The following is a 15,623-nucleotide window of genomic DNA, read 5'->3' on the forward strand; positions in this document are numbered from 1 at the left end:
TGCCAGTCTGCTCAGTCGTGGACCTTTTGCCTTCCGTTCTTCCCTGTGCTGCCTGTATGTTTGGATTTTGTTTTTGTGGATTTTTCATTAAAATCATCATTTTTCTTCTACATCCTGGGCCCACCTGCGTTCTCCCTCACCACCAATATCACACCTCATGACAACTATGTTCCAATAAAGTTCAAAGTTTCTGAGTGAGACAGAGGGCAATGGCATCTCAGATATTTTCATACCTGCTAGTTCATGTATTTTCCAGACACATGGTGCCATTTAGCACAATCCAGTAACTATGCTAAGTTGTCAGCCTGTATTTACCAAATATAACTTGAAATAAATGTGACTCCTTGAAATTGCCCTGTCTCTTTAAAAACTCCTACTGTCAAAGCTAATTAAAATCATGATACATTTGTAATTAATATTCAGTTTACAAAACAATTATCTGACAATATTGCACAAAAGTAGTAAAGTTTATCTAGAATTCTAACACAAAAGACTAAAACTTGTTAAACACAAATTTTAATACAGGAAAACAGATTGGAGAGGAGAAATACTGTAATTTTAGAATCGTGAGCTGCACTGTTGCTATATGGGACAAACTAATTACGACATGTTCCCCATCCTACTACAAGATTTAACCACTGACCCCCCTCTGGCTTCTTGATACATACAGAGTAAGCAAAGTAGTCATTCTAATAAAAACAAAGCCAATATGGGTTTAGTATATTATCAGGGATCTTATAAAATATTAATTTTTTTCTTGATATAAGAGTGAGTGCACAATTGTTATAAACAATAAAGAACCAGTTATAAGTGAACAATGTCATTCAAATACTGTTGGACATATGTTTTTGTGACTTATTTTGCGAGCTGTTTCTTGTTTCTCTTTTTCTGCACAAATATCTATAATTGTGTTTTGCTACTTGCATTTTCAAATCTTTATTTAACCACATTTTGACAACTAATCCTTTGTAGCTTTGTCATCCACGGATGAGTTTGTCTCTGCTTTCAATCAACTTCAGATAAAGCATGTCAGGAAGAGATGGTTTACAGTACTTTTTGGGGCCTCATTATCTAAACACACTACATTATTTTCAGAAAGTAGTGTATTTTTTACCAAACAGGACGTTTTTCGAGGGTTGGTGGCATTTCTCTGTAGAACAAACACAAAACTAATTTGTTTCATTAAACCAGCTAATTAGAATATTTGTTGCATGCAAAATGTAGTTAATCTATAAAAACAAACAATAAAGGGAAAACATGCCTTGTTCATGGAGATATCAAATTGTGTGTCATTTCTATAGATATAAATACCACATTATTTCTGTTGGTTTTGTTTACACATAGAGCTTCAAGAATAATATTTCCAACGTTTGCTCCCAGCCTCTATTAGAGGCATGACTGTAGGACTGTGAACTTATCATAGGGCACTTTGTGCAAAATTTAGATGCCAGGGGCTTTGATGAAATTGTGGCATGTTTCATGCCTTTTTTCCCCCCAGTCTCACAGGAACTAGGAAGACATTCTGGAATTATTAATGTATCATATGTGCCTTCCTCAGCCAATGGAGCTTCTCTAGAGAGCACAATGACTTTCCAGAGAAATTGTGTATAACTTAGAGTTCAAAGTCAAGTGAATCCTTTTTTTTTCTCAATGGTGGTAGTGGAAGCAGAGGTTCTTTAATCAGTGTACTTCTACATAAATCATATCGTGCTATCTAAAAATGTAAAAGTACTCCACATTAGTTTAAGTTGATAAATAAGCCCATCTGTCGTCAACTTAAAGAATCTAGCAAACTGTTGTGAGAAACAGTTTGCTATTGTGGCTATAAATATTTGAGTAAAGTCATGCAGTTCAAAGACAATGCTACCAAATACTGAGGAAATGGATGTAAACTTCTGATTTAGTAAACATTAATGGATCAATCTCTAATGCATTTTCTCTCTTGTTGTGGCAGTTAGACAATATGAATACTTTTGGTAATTCTAACTGACATGAGAGGAGTGTAGTCTGATTTAACTTAAGACAGTGAGATTTGRTGTATGTAAACATCTACTTYAAACTATAAATGAAGATACTTGTATTACTCATGACACATGACCTCTTGTGCCATTGACATGTTTACAGCAACATTTATTGTATTTTGGTCCATATTATCAAGCAACCAACCAGAATTCTCATAATTGTTGGATGGTGTGCAGTGGATGCTTAATGCAAGAGTAAGATTGARAGACCCTCCTGGCAGTTTTGACATAACTACTTGGCTTCGTTTTTGTTTTTTTGTTTATTTTTTTGGCTTGTCCGTCATCCTTCTTTGCCAGCTGTATCCTATTGTGAAGACAATTAGATTTTTGTGACATGGAATCCTCAYGAATGAGTGATATCCCTCCTATGGTGAGAAGCAGAATTTATTTATTTCCCTATCCCTACTGCACATGTAGTGGGATGAAGATGAAGAACTAAAGTCGGGAGATGGAAACCTGTGGAATCGGACCAGCACCACTCCTCCCAAGAAACATAATTTAATCAAAATGTTGTGAGTATTTGGCCAGTACTGTGCGGTGCTGGCAGGACGCCTTATGTAAGATTATGGGTCTCATTGGTTTTAGCCCTGTGTCAGTAAGCTGTTTGTATGGAGATGGAGAACACACAAGCTCTGTAAATAATGCAAATCTGGTTTTAGGCTTTACTTTGTGTTTCTTTTTCATCGTCTGTCTCTGTGCTGCTTTCTGCCATCTTCATTTGTTTTCTTTCTCTTTCCTGCTCTATCTAGCTCAAATAAAAATTAGGATTATGTAGATGTAAACTCAAGCACAAAAATAATCTAAACCACCATCTATATTCATGAATGTTTGTGTATATGTATGCATGTGTGACCAAGAAATCAAACCTTGGTTTGATAAAGAAGTGCGAATCATAGATATATGAGCGTCACTTCTTGAATAAAATGTAAGTTTTACAAATTTCTTAAAGGGATAACTGTGAAAGAGACTTTTATTTGATAAATGTTTATTTTAAATGTAAAAACAATACAAAACAGTATGTGGTTTTTGGAAATAAAAAAAAGACATGAATGTCGCCATGTTGTTTACACTACAATGGATTCTKGGTAAATTCTTGGTCCCATTACGCTAGCTCCGTCCAGTCAAAACAGCTGTGAGTAAGATTAAGCCTTTTCAGTTTGAACTGGAGCGTGTTGGGATTGATAGGAATGTGGAATTCTCAAAGATTAATGAAGATGAWGAGGGCAGAATTGGCTGAAGAAGTTGGTGTTTGTGCTGCTGCTGCCACCTTCAGCTTTGTGAATGAATCAATGAATGACACACACCTTTTCATTTTAGTGATGGAAGATCCTGTCAGACTGTGTGATCCGGTTAGTAGTTCTGTAAGCARCGCTRTCTGGTGTGGTGACACCCGTTTAATGTCCAGTCTTAGGTTTGATGTCATGTTCTTGGTTTCACCTTCRGTATGGACGAAAGTAAGAATAGCTTTGTTGTCATTTAAAAGAGCTTTCAGCATTGCCTGCCTGATGTTTCTCCCAGTGTCTTTCCCTCGCTAACCGGCAGCAGGATTTAGGCGTATTGTGGATAGAAACTCTCGGCACAGGATTTGGTTTTAGCTTGCAAGGGAAATGACCACCTTTGAGATCCTTTATCAATTTTGCTTGTACAAATGCCTCAAAGTCTTCTGGAGAGAAATGTTGAGGGTGCAAATGTAGGTCCTTCGAAAGTTGTGTTCAGCTCTTTCCCCACTGTGCTCTTTTTTGTGGGAGGCCATCCAGACTCAACTCACTATTTTGCTCAGTTTGTTTTCTAAATTACTGCCAACAGCGCCGCAGTGTGGCATTACACCAGTTAAACATATTTTGGTAAAAAAACAACTTGGGTAAAGATAGCCTTCTAGATTTAGATTCCAGTACAGAACTGACCCAACCAGTTCTGTACTGGGAACCTCCATGGATGGAAAAATATAACAAAAGTTAAACTTTTTTTTTTTTAAAGTAATTATGAATTTAGGCGTATCACAAGCAATTTTACAACATATTTAGGCCAATGTGTTGAACTAATCGTGGATCCCTTTAAGATGGCATGGCAGATTTTTGATAATTGCTTTTGTAATGCTCACACCTGCCAAATTAGACCATAACTGATTCTGATTTCATTATGAAAACCACAAATAACAACCTTATTTTAGTTTATGTATAAACTAAAAATGCAAATGTCTTCATAAAAAGTTTTTGGTGAAAAAAAAGTTAGAGGTTACAGAGCTGTCTATCCCTGAAAATCTATACTCTAAACTGCTACAAGTTGTGGAAGAGAGGGATCAGTACATCAAAATGCCAACTATAAAGAACTACAGCATATTTTATTCATGGCATAGGTTTCAATTTACTCACTTTTGTTTTTCACACGTCTAACTGTAAAAGTTTTCTACACCACAACATCTTACAGTTAATGCTGGAATATAATTTTAAATAATGAAAAACTGTGTCCACCTAATTATTAAAATATTGCATTTACTGCTGTGTGTTACATTCTTAAATCACGTTTTTTTTCTCTTTTGTTTACTTTAAGCAGCTTTTCTGCTGTGATTTCTTCTTATTTATATTAGGAGCAGAATAAAAGCAGACACTGTGTATTAGTCAGCTAAACTGCAAAACCGTTTCAAAACAAAATGACCAAAAAGTTAGCATTTTAAAGTGTCTTAACATTTATATTTGTGCTTATAAGGTATTTAACTGTGTGTCATATCTGTGTCATTCTCTCTCTGTATGTAAAGTTAGTAGATCCCATCCAACTTTGAGAATTTAGACTGTCATGTTGTATAAAGAATTTTCCATCACTAAAATAGATTCTCCAAAAGAATAAAGCACAGCATTTCTGTTGTTATGTCTTCAACTTGTTATTTATGAAGGTTTCACTATGCTTAAAAAGCGTACCCTTTCAGAATATCTTGAAAAGTTTCCTTTCCTTTCTTGAAGCTGCTTGCACATTTTGTGCTTCCTCTGACTTCATGACCTGACAGGGCTGGTCAAGTGTAAAATAGGGCAATTCCGGTTAAATCGGATGCAATAAAGTGTACTCCCATAAAGGTTGGCCTCTCTTGCACTAAAAGTGAAGGAAATATAATTAATAGTGCTGGTAATGAAACTGGTTAATTATATTGAGTTGATTATTGAAAGATTTCTGCAATTGAGCAAAATAAAAGCTGTATTTTGAACACGTTGCAGGCAAAAATTGTTGCAAATCCAGAAAGTCACAGCCGACTGTGTTGTCTTTCTTTTGTCCACAGAGATTCTCAAAGGAGGTGTGTATGTTGACCAAAACAAGTTCCTCTGCCATGCAGACACAATCCACTGGCAGGACATTGTCAAGTATCCAAGGATCCATCCTATAGTGGTCCCCACTAACAGCAGTGTTATATGTAAGTAACTATAAAAGCAGGCCATCTAATAGCACAGTGATGCAACTACAATTTACCTTGTATTTTCTGCTCTGTTCAAGGTTTCATAAGATTAAAGGGTGTTTTTCTTTCTCCCCTGAGACACTCTTATCCCGTATAAACACAGCTATATTGATTTACACTGTAGGATGCATAGTATAACCACAGGTTAATCATTACACTCCAATGCTTGGGTTTAATAGGATACTACATTGATTTTACATTGCGCTTCAATAACACTGTTGGCTGCATGATTGATTATTAAAAACATCCATACAGAAAACTAGATGTATCTTATTTTTCCTTGTGATTTCTCATTGTTTGCAAGAGCTAGATACCTCACAATATAAGTTGGAGCACAAAGACTTTACTTGGAAGGTGAACACATGTTGTGCTGCTGGCATTAACACAACTTCTAAGTACTTCAGACTTCTGAAGTGCAGAACAGATGTCTAACTTCCTGCTTTAGAACTTAACAAACTTAGAAGAGATCCGTTTTTTTTTCTGTGATTTGTGTGCTTAAACCAAACAATCTATTTTTTTGGGTGAATCACAGATGGGTTTAGGAATTTACTTAATTCTGTTTTTTTTTTGGTCTATTTGTTGTTTGTTTATGTTTTGTAAACATCCAATATGTAAACAATTAATTTGATTAATTACATTATTTTAAACTCATTTTTCACATATGATTTGCAAAAGTGATCATCCCTCTGCAGTTAACTTAATACTATTTTTTATTAAGTTAACTGCAGGGTGTACAATTAGTCAATCACAATTTATCACACTTTAATCAAAAATCATGTATTGACAAATAAACATTTTCAATTCCAAAGTCCTTTTTGGATCTGCTATGGAAACATGGAAACACCCAGCCTTGACGTCATTGTTTTATTATGCTTGCTATTATAAATCATAATCTTCACTTATTCAAATCCCTTTTATGCCCCACTTTAACCTGCTGTAAGACATGTTAATGAACACGTAGAGTTTTAATGGGATATATCTAAATAAAGGCGGGAAAAAACAATATTTAGTCTGTCAGGGAGAAGGAGGGCGGTTGATGCCTGATGTGATTGCCAGTAAGAATAAATTAAGTCACCTCCTCTGCCCCATTTATTTTGCTCATTGAGCCTCTTAATACACTTCTATTGGTTTTATTAATGCAGTGCTCCCACTGTTTGACATTTAAATCTTCTTGTCAAATCATAAAATAAAATGTATTACCATTTTTGAAGCAAAATACAAAGACAGTAGGCACATGTCCTTGAATTTCTTTTCACAACACTTTCAGGAGACTTCCAATGCATATTAACTACTCATGGCATTGATATTCTGCTCAATCCCCCTCCTCCCTGCAGCCCTGTTGGCCTCGGAACGACCCCGACTYCCATGTAAGTCATCTACCCCATCCAAAAGATCAARGGTCTCCAGACTTCTAATCCACCATTGGGAACATTATCTTCATGTCATTCTTTGGGGGCACAAAAGCTTTATGTTGTTACAATGTTTATCCTATCTGTGCCAATATTTTGTTGTCTTTTGGTTTCTTTATGAGAGAAGAACTTGATTCAAAATTCCAGCATTGATAACATGGGCTGACAACCTTTATCTGAAACATCGAATTAAAACGRACACTAAAACCGAGGCTGGGGAGAAGACACAGAGATACAGAGGGAAACCGATTGAATCAAAGATAGGTAAACTTTGAATGACAGAAATGAAAATATTGTAGAAAAGCTCAAAGAGTAGCAAGTAGAGGATGGAGAGGCACACGGTGGGCACAGTGGGCACTGGAGTCCATCAAATGCTAATAGCTCTCATCTGAAGAGGCTGATGGACAAAGGGCAGCACTTTTACTCATTCAGGCTGAGCTCCCACAGTTAGTCAATTGCTTGAAAGTCAATTAAGTCCTTAAACAACTGAGAAATCCAGTTGCAGCACTGAGGATATATTTCAGTGCTGTTGACTCTATGTTGTTTATATGACTTCTTATTATTGTATTTTTATAATGTGAAGCACTTTGAACTGCCTTGCCGCTGAAATGTGCTGCACAAGTAAGCCTGATTGATTGACTGATTTCTTATTGCTTGTCCATTGCTTTATTCTCACTTTGTTTGCTGCTGCCTTATTGGGCACATGTATTGCTGTGTACAAAATACACCTATTTTTACAAAACAACCAAATGCTACAATTACATAAAGTACTTTTAAAAATAGCAGGTATAAATTGGTGAATAGGTTGTGTTTTAATAGACAGAAATGCCTAAAAAAGGAATTGGCAAATGTGTCCTATAATTATACATTCAAGTTCTCGCAATTCCTTGCAGTTGTTTATTTCTTGTAAGCAGTGCATTATTTAACATTTTAATTTAACAAAATTATCACACACCCAGAATGCTGAAAATTTATTTAAAGCAAAGCAATGAATCTTGAAGATGAAAAAGCAAAAGTTCAGATAATTAAAACTTTTTTTTCATAAAACACTCAAGTTGAAACAAACAAAAAAAAAWWAAAAAAMSSCYKKTKKWMYTKKWRKYMMMRKTYMMMRRMYYCMARWYMWWRKTTYYKRAARKTTWRSYWAWKKTTTKSYTTTTYYTKRWYYTTTTTTTTTCTTATTCTTCTTTCTTGCAGGTCAAAAGTGTCATCGTTCCTGTACTGGGCGCTGCTGGGGCCCCAAGGAGGACCACTGTCAAAGCTGTAAGTTCAGTACAGTGAAAGACAGGTATAGCTTTAGCTCACTTTCATGTTAAGGAGCTAATAAAGACCAGTTGTGCCTCAAARTCTAACAAAAGAAAAAAATGCTGCTTTCATTTAAATAATTAATTTACGTATTTGTCAAGGACAAAACAAAATTGACATTTTGTGTACCCCAATTACTCAGTGCTGCAAAAACAAGAACACTACTGATCGTAAAAGAAATGATTCCTTATGTTTATTTTCACATGTGCAGATACATATGTTGCTGGCCCCACCAGACTAAGCTAAGTGGAAAAAAGGTGGTCAACGGAATCCAGTTATTGTTTCACACCAAATAAACACTGTATTTCTTGGTAATGTTTAAGACTATCCCACTTCATAGCAATGGTAGATTTAGACTAAAAGTAGGGCTGGAATTTTGGAAGTGTCATTAATGTTTTGAAGTGCCTCAGCTGGAGTCTCAATTTCAATTGAGTCCTGCAGAGATTTGGTGCTCATCGCCACAGAAAAATCATCAAAATAACAGTGCAAGAAAAAATTACAGCTTTACATTCTGTGCATGTCATTATCCAGTCAGAAATTTTAACAATTGTTTGATTGCTGTGATGACAATAGATAGCTTTGTGCTCTGATTGTTGAAAAKAACTTTATTATTCTTTATCATTCCTTTTCTCTTAAGAGATGCATATCTTATTTAGGTTAAATTATAATACATTTAAATCATAATCTATCAGTTATATAAAACATTTGGGGCTCAACTACAATTCAGAATAAAATGTTTTTTTTTATTATTATTATTAAACGTCTTCATTGTAATCGCACACAAAATCCATATTGTGAGTCGTCCATATATGGACTGTTAAAAGTGGAATGAATGTGGTTTTGTTAAAGCTTTTGTATAAAATGAAACTAAACAAACATGAATGCAATAGATTATTTCTCGTCATACACCAAAAAAAMATTTCTTTAYACAGCTCAACTTCATTCTCAATTTTTTGCTCTAATCTGCAAAACGTTCTGGAAAAATGTATGTACCATGCTAATAAACAGCTAATACATTTTTTAACACTTAATATGCAGTAGTTTTCACAAAAAGCATTTTTTCCATTTGCATAAAAATGTGATCAACTAAACAGGAACKGAGGTACCCAATTTCGAAAAGTCAGATTATTCACTTTCTCCTCTTTAAGTTTTCAAGCAATTCTAGTGGAAATTAAAAGACATTTCTTGGAAAAACAAAAGTTTCCTTCTTCCAATCMCTCCATTCTCTGATATCTTCATTTATGCTTTTCTATTCTGACAGGAGTTTGTTCTGCGGCTCTGATCTCATTATGATAGTTAGGAATAAACTACTCCTCTACGTAATGTTGACAGAACATCACTGACTAGGTCCAGATAAGCCCTAGTTCTGTCTTTCTGTGGGTGGTTACCTGTTATCACAGTTTACCTCCTGTCTGCAGCTTTACATTCTGTGCATGTCATTATCCAGTCTTCTTTCATTGCTTTCCACAAAATCTTTACATGTTTTATGTTCAGTTAGATATAATAAACTAATTGTGAGATTGTTGAATTATAAAAATTACTTTCATTTTGGCTTCTTTGAAAAACACCAACATTTAAATTGACCTAGAAAACGGGGTCATTATCCTTACATTAGTCATGGGGTAAGGAGGGGGCTGGCTGGTTCACCTTGGACAAGTTCATAGCTGATATTTAATAAGCGCTTGGTAAATTTACATTTTGCTTTTCAAATTAAAGCACCTTTCTGCTTTTCATAGTTATACTTTGGGTCTAACAAACTGATGGTAGCTGATTCTATAGTYAAACTATGTAACTATGTATGCTAATTGTATGCTAACCTGCATTCTGCCCCTATATTACCCCACTATGCCTAGTGTGCACTGAGGATTGCAGCTGTAGGTTTAAAACAGCATGAGTAACAGGTAGCACATATTTTCTAAACAATGACTCTTTAATATTTCCATACAGCCCAAATTTGTGTTTCTAGTAACGGAAAGAAAAAAATGTAGTAGATGTTTTTCAGGCTGTTGAATGACAAAGTGCAGCAAACAGGTGGGGGAGGGGACGTGCTGTAAAACTCTCATACACACAGCCAGACAAAACTCTGTCCATGCTGGCACTTTCTGGTGGTTTTAAAATCATAACTTCATTGAAGAAATGTTATACCTTGATCAAGGCAATTGTCAAATAAATATATTGAATAGGTTCCTAGCAGAGCTGAAAGAAAAGCAAAAAAGTAAACAAACACCAATCAATCCATAACATAGGCAATTCCAATCAAATGGTAAGCTCGTATGCATGTTTTTGAATTGTAGAAAGTAACATGCAGACTTGCTACCTACTCCTTTTAAGACATCCAATCTATATTGGTGTTAAAAACAATACACAGTATAGTTGTTTTTAGAGTTCAGATCAAACTGTATTCCAAATGATCATTTATTAATCATTTTTTAAGCTCTATTTGTAAGCTAAAATGAGCCAAAAAAAACGTGATAGTTTTCTGTGTAACTGAAATACAATCGGGCTGATTGCAAGCATGAGGTAACTGCTAGCCGAATCCTTTAAGCCTTCAAGCAGGGTTGAAGTATTACCAACAGCATTTGATCTATATTGTATGCTCATTCAGTAGAAGGACATTAAGCATTAATTCAAATTAAAATTTAACAGAATATTTTATTACAAGAAGACAGTGTTAACTACAAAATGTGGCTAACTTGCCCCTTTTATCTTTGAAACATTTCTGTTTGACAAAAAAAAAGTTTTTGTTTTACTGCAGAAGTGAGAAAAAAAAAAAAGCAAGGAAATTTTTGCTCATGTAAATAGCAGCTGAAACCACTGGCTCCTGTGACTGATGCTGCTGTCCACAGTCTGTTCAAATGGGAGCTCCCAGGCATATTTCATGAGATGGATTCTTTCGGTATTTGTTGTCACCAGGCACTATTTCTTTTTCCTCTTTTTTTTTCTTAAAGTGGAAGTTTTAAAGCTAAATTGATAAACAACATTGCATCTCTTACTCTTGCTCCCTTTCTCTTTCCTCTCTCTCTGGCAAGGTCATTTGTTTGACGGAGTGTCTTTAAATAAAGCAGGCCATTTCATTTTAGTCCAGGCACCGTTAATAGAATGACGCTGATGGTACGTTCAGTGTGGGGTGAAGTGTGTGCTCTTGGTCACATTTTTCGTTTTGGTGACTTTTCCGGTGGGGGTATCCATCACCCTGATAGTATCTCGTCAGAGTAACGGTGAAAGAGAAATGGGGCATCCAACAAAACATCATGAGCCTGCACTAAAAAATGCAGAGAATTATACGTTCTAGTTTTGTGTTGCTAATATTCTACATTGATGTATAACTGTTACATGTAATTTTTAGTTTTGTATAGTAATAATTTTGAAGAATAAAGAAATAAAACTTAAAGAACACGGCATGAATATTCTGCAACTGATAACTCGAATCAACAGCTAAGAGGATTGAAATTTGGGCATAACTGACTGCTGCAACATAGACAGCATAAACTAGGTTTTGCGAWAGTCATGCCAATGTTGAGGTTATAGGAAATCTGAAATCTGAATTAAAATTTGTATTCTTAAAAGGTGGACCCCTGCCTCAAAGCTGATCAGTTAAATACATTTTCCCTTTTCTGGTCGAAGAATGTTCAGACATCTAGCAAGAATTTTCCAAGAGGCGTGTGATTATTTGAGCTGTTAAGGGATTTTTAGTTAAATATTGGGGGGTGTATACATCATATGTTTGACTTAGTATGTATAGTTTTTATCCAGTATTAAACAGAGAAAATTAAAAAGAAGTTAAATGCTAAATTATGAAAATAATTTAGTTTTTTATAATTTATTGATGAGTGTTGTAGGAAACGTTTTCAAATGTTTGATTAAAATACATAAATGTAAACTTTTAAATATAAGTCAATGCAGAAAAAATATTGCATGTAAAGAGGAAACATATTTAGAAAAAAATATTAAATTAGTATTATCCTCAACCACAAGTTTACCCATTTATTGCAGGAGCTTTTCTTGTGTATTTTTATTTTAAKATTTTTTTGGCTCTAGTGGCCTTTATTTGATAGYTAATTGACAGGAAAGTGGGTAATGAGGGAAGGAGGAAGACATACAGCAAAGGTCRCCAAGGTCGGGAATCGAACCTGCGACAGCAGAGGGGTTGTGCTTAACCCCTCTGCCACCACAGCACACCCTTCCTGTGTATTTTTTATTACTTTATTCCGTTTTTTTTTTCTCCCTGATCTCTCACGAGTCCAAAAACTCAAATTTAAGCTGCAACCATTACTACTTATCTTTGTCTGCAGCATGTTCAATGTGCATTGACATATGGCTGCTTGTAAGAGAAGAACGCAGCCATACGGTAGCCCATATGATTGCAAAAGGCAYATGAGGAAAGGGACGGGCATCTCTCCATTGTGACAGCGATGCACCTTGTTAAATGGCAATCACTACATCTCTGTCACATTCAGCGATAGACCCTCAGGTGTGCTTACAGGCAGAGGAAAATATGGTTGAACATGACAGAATATAGCTTGCTAAGGAAAAAATCACAGATGCAAACACACAAACTAATCCTTACAAAGTTTTGCCTGCGATAGCAGCAAGAAGACTTGAGCATTGTGCCATTCATTTCAGCAGTGTATCTAGCACCTGTTCAAATATGGTTGTCAATTCACCTTTTAGTTTTTTTTCAGTGTAAATAAAGTTTTTAAATGGCTGAATGGCTTTGTTTTGTGTATGTGGATGTCAGAGAAGAGAAATCAGTATGCTAAGCCACTTTCACTACTGGCTGGAGTTTTCAAAGAACAAATTATACATATCTGACATTGTCATTTTCCACATACTTGTGCAGGAAGGATGATATTTACAAAAGGTTGTGGTCTAAACCCTATGRAGTATATATTTTAATTYTTTCCTACTTTTGTGGTTTCACAGTAACTAAGACGGTGTGTGCTGAACAGTGCGACGGCCGCTGCTTTGGTCCCTATGTAAGTGACTGCTGCCATCGCGAGTGTGCAGGTGGCTGTTTTGGCCCAAAGGACACAGACTGTTTTGTAAGTGGAGTTTTCCATTGATCAAAACCAATCATTCCAAGTACTGGGGATATAGAAAAACATKAGTTGATATACAGTAAACCAAATAATTCACCACTTTGCATTTTTCAGACTTCATTTCAGACTGCATTTTTGTCTTCTCAAAGACAAAAATCTTCCTTAAACTTTTTTAGCTTGCAATAAATATCACTTGTATGGTAAATGCATAGGAATACATTTAATTTACCATTTTTCATAGTTAAATCCTGCATAGAGTTCACTAGTAAACCATCYAGTCTTATTCTCCTTGCAGAGGATTTTAATTGAATTCCTAATCAAGACAGGCTTGGACATAGCTGTAGAAGTTGATACTTTATTTATGTMATTTTAAGTTTTTAAASATGGCCATGAAATACCATAGCATAAGCAGGAAATATGTGTGTAAAATTCCAACAACAACAAAAATAACCCAACTGTTTTYATACATTTATTTATTGCAGTTTCTACCACAAACGTTGACATCCTTTAACTGCTACAAAAAAATCAGATTTTGTTTTATTAAAAGTGATTTGATCAGTATAAGGGAGAGTACGCTCAGTCTTTGCCATTTGATAACGCTTTTCCACACTCCAGAGGGAAACTGGTATTCACATGTGGCATAGTCAATATAAATATAAGATTTCTGAAATACCTTCATGTTTAACCACACTATCACATATTTATTCACATGCTGCAACAATCCTGTAACCAGTTTCAAATCCTTTTTCATGCAGTGTGCTGGAGCACTACCATATTAGTGCAAAACCATGAAGATTTATGTCTTTTTTTGAATTTATTTATTTTTTATAAAATGTAAATTAAATAATGTTTAGTCGAGGTAGCTAAKTCTTTATCTTTACAGGCCTGCACAAACTTCAATGACAGTGGAGCGTGTGTTACACAGTGCCCTCAGCCATTTGTCTACAATCCCACCACGTTCCAACTTGAACACAACCCGAGGGCAAAGTACACCTACGGAGCCTTCTGTGTCAAGAAGTGCCCACGTAAGTTCCCCCACCTGAGTATGCAAATGGATGTCTGCTGTGCCTTGCAAACTTATTCATACAATTGAAAACCTCAATGTATTAATTGGGATTTGATCTGGTTGACCAAGTAGTGTGTTAACAGTTCGAAAAATAATATAAAACTTWGCAAGTAAACATTCTAATATGTGGCCTGTATTTGTAACCTCCTTCCCTTTAGTACCCCAAAATAAAACTTGGTGCAAACAAAATCTCCCTGATCAATTAATTAGAATCTTCTTTACTTTCAATTTAAATTCAGCTGTTTTGTGAAAGAATCACATTTTTGATAGAGGAAACTGGTGAACAAAGAACATTACAAAAACAAGAAAAAGAAACACATTATACTGGACAGAGATAAACTTCGGTAACTACAGACATTAAGAGAACTAAAGGGCTCCAAGTTTACCACAACAAATATTTCCACCCTAACTTGATAGGTGTGAAAAGAAAGCATACTTCAGAGTCTTGGGTCTCCATCAAAACTGGAGAGATCTATATCTCAAAGAAAAGACTGTTTGCAAGATAACTATTAATTATGCACTTCACAATTCTGGCCTCCATGAAATAGTTTCAAGATGACAGCCATGATCTAATAAGAGGCAAAAATAAGTCATTGAGTACAAATACAGGCAACACATTATCACTGAAAAAAGAAATCCTTTTATAATCACTCTGTGTGGTTTTTGCAATCAACATGGTACTGCTACTAATCAATGTCCTTTTTTAAAACTATATAAAACAATGTCTTATTCTTAACCAAGAAGCTGTCTTGTTCTGAAATTGTTGTAAATGATGTTGAAAAATCCATGAGTGGTAATAATTCTTTTTCATTTGTATCATTATGACATCACCTCGTAGTGTTTTCATTGTGTACACCAGCATACGCAGSCCTGGTAGCCATTGTCCACCTACTGAKCCCACACTTATTTGTAAGCAACTAGCAGTGCTCACAGCATGAGTRAAAATGCCAGCCAGCAGGTGTGGAATGTGACTTAGTGCAARCGTAGAACGTGTTTTGGCACAAATAAAAATGTATATTATTTCTAATTGTTAAAATATTTAGAGCAATAAAAACATGCCTGATTGTTACATTTTATTTTCTTATATAAAAACAAGATTATAATTTTTGCTTAATTTCCCTATGGGATCAATAAAGACATTTTGAATCTGAATTGTTATTGTTGTTGTTGCTGTTCATGTTGCTTGCGAACCACAACCCACTGAGAGATGAGAGCAGAGTCTGTTGGGTGTGGAAATAGAAAATTTACTTCAATGTTTACTTTCAAAAATATACTCTAAAATGAAAAGTGTTGAGATCAAAAGTCCCTAAAATCTTGTTTTACAAAACAACATGGTTATAT

At 35.1% G+C, this 15,623-nt stretch overlaps 1 protein-coding gene across 1 annotated transcript in view; it reads left to right on the forward strand.

Moving 5' to 3' along the window:
- The window catches only part of erbb4b (erb-b2 receptor tyrosine kinase 4b), a 318,305-nt gene that overhangs the window by 214,984 nt on the left and 87,698 nt on the right, over positions 1-15,623 (forward strand). The window contains exons 6-7 of the mRNA XM_008403838.2: positions 13,101-13,219; positions 14,100-14,241. Of these exons, the coding sequence (XP_008402060.1) occupies positions 13,101-13,219; positions 14,100-14,241 (261 nt within the window). The remainder of the gene's footprint in view (positions 1-13,100; positions 13,220-14,099; positions 14,242-15,623) is intronic.

The sequence above is a fragment of the Poecilia reticulata genome, linkage group LG2, assembly GCF_000633615.1.
Source record: "Poecilia reticulata strain Guanapo linkage group LG2, Guppy_female_1.0+MT, whole genome shotgun sequence".
NCBI lineage: Eukaryota > Metazoa > Chordata > Actinopteri > Cyprinodontiformes > Poeciliidae > Poecilia > Poecilia reticulata.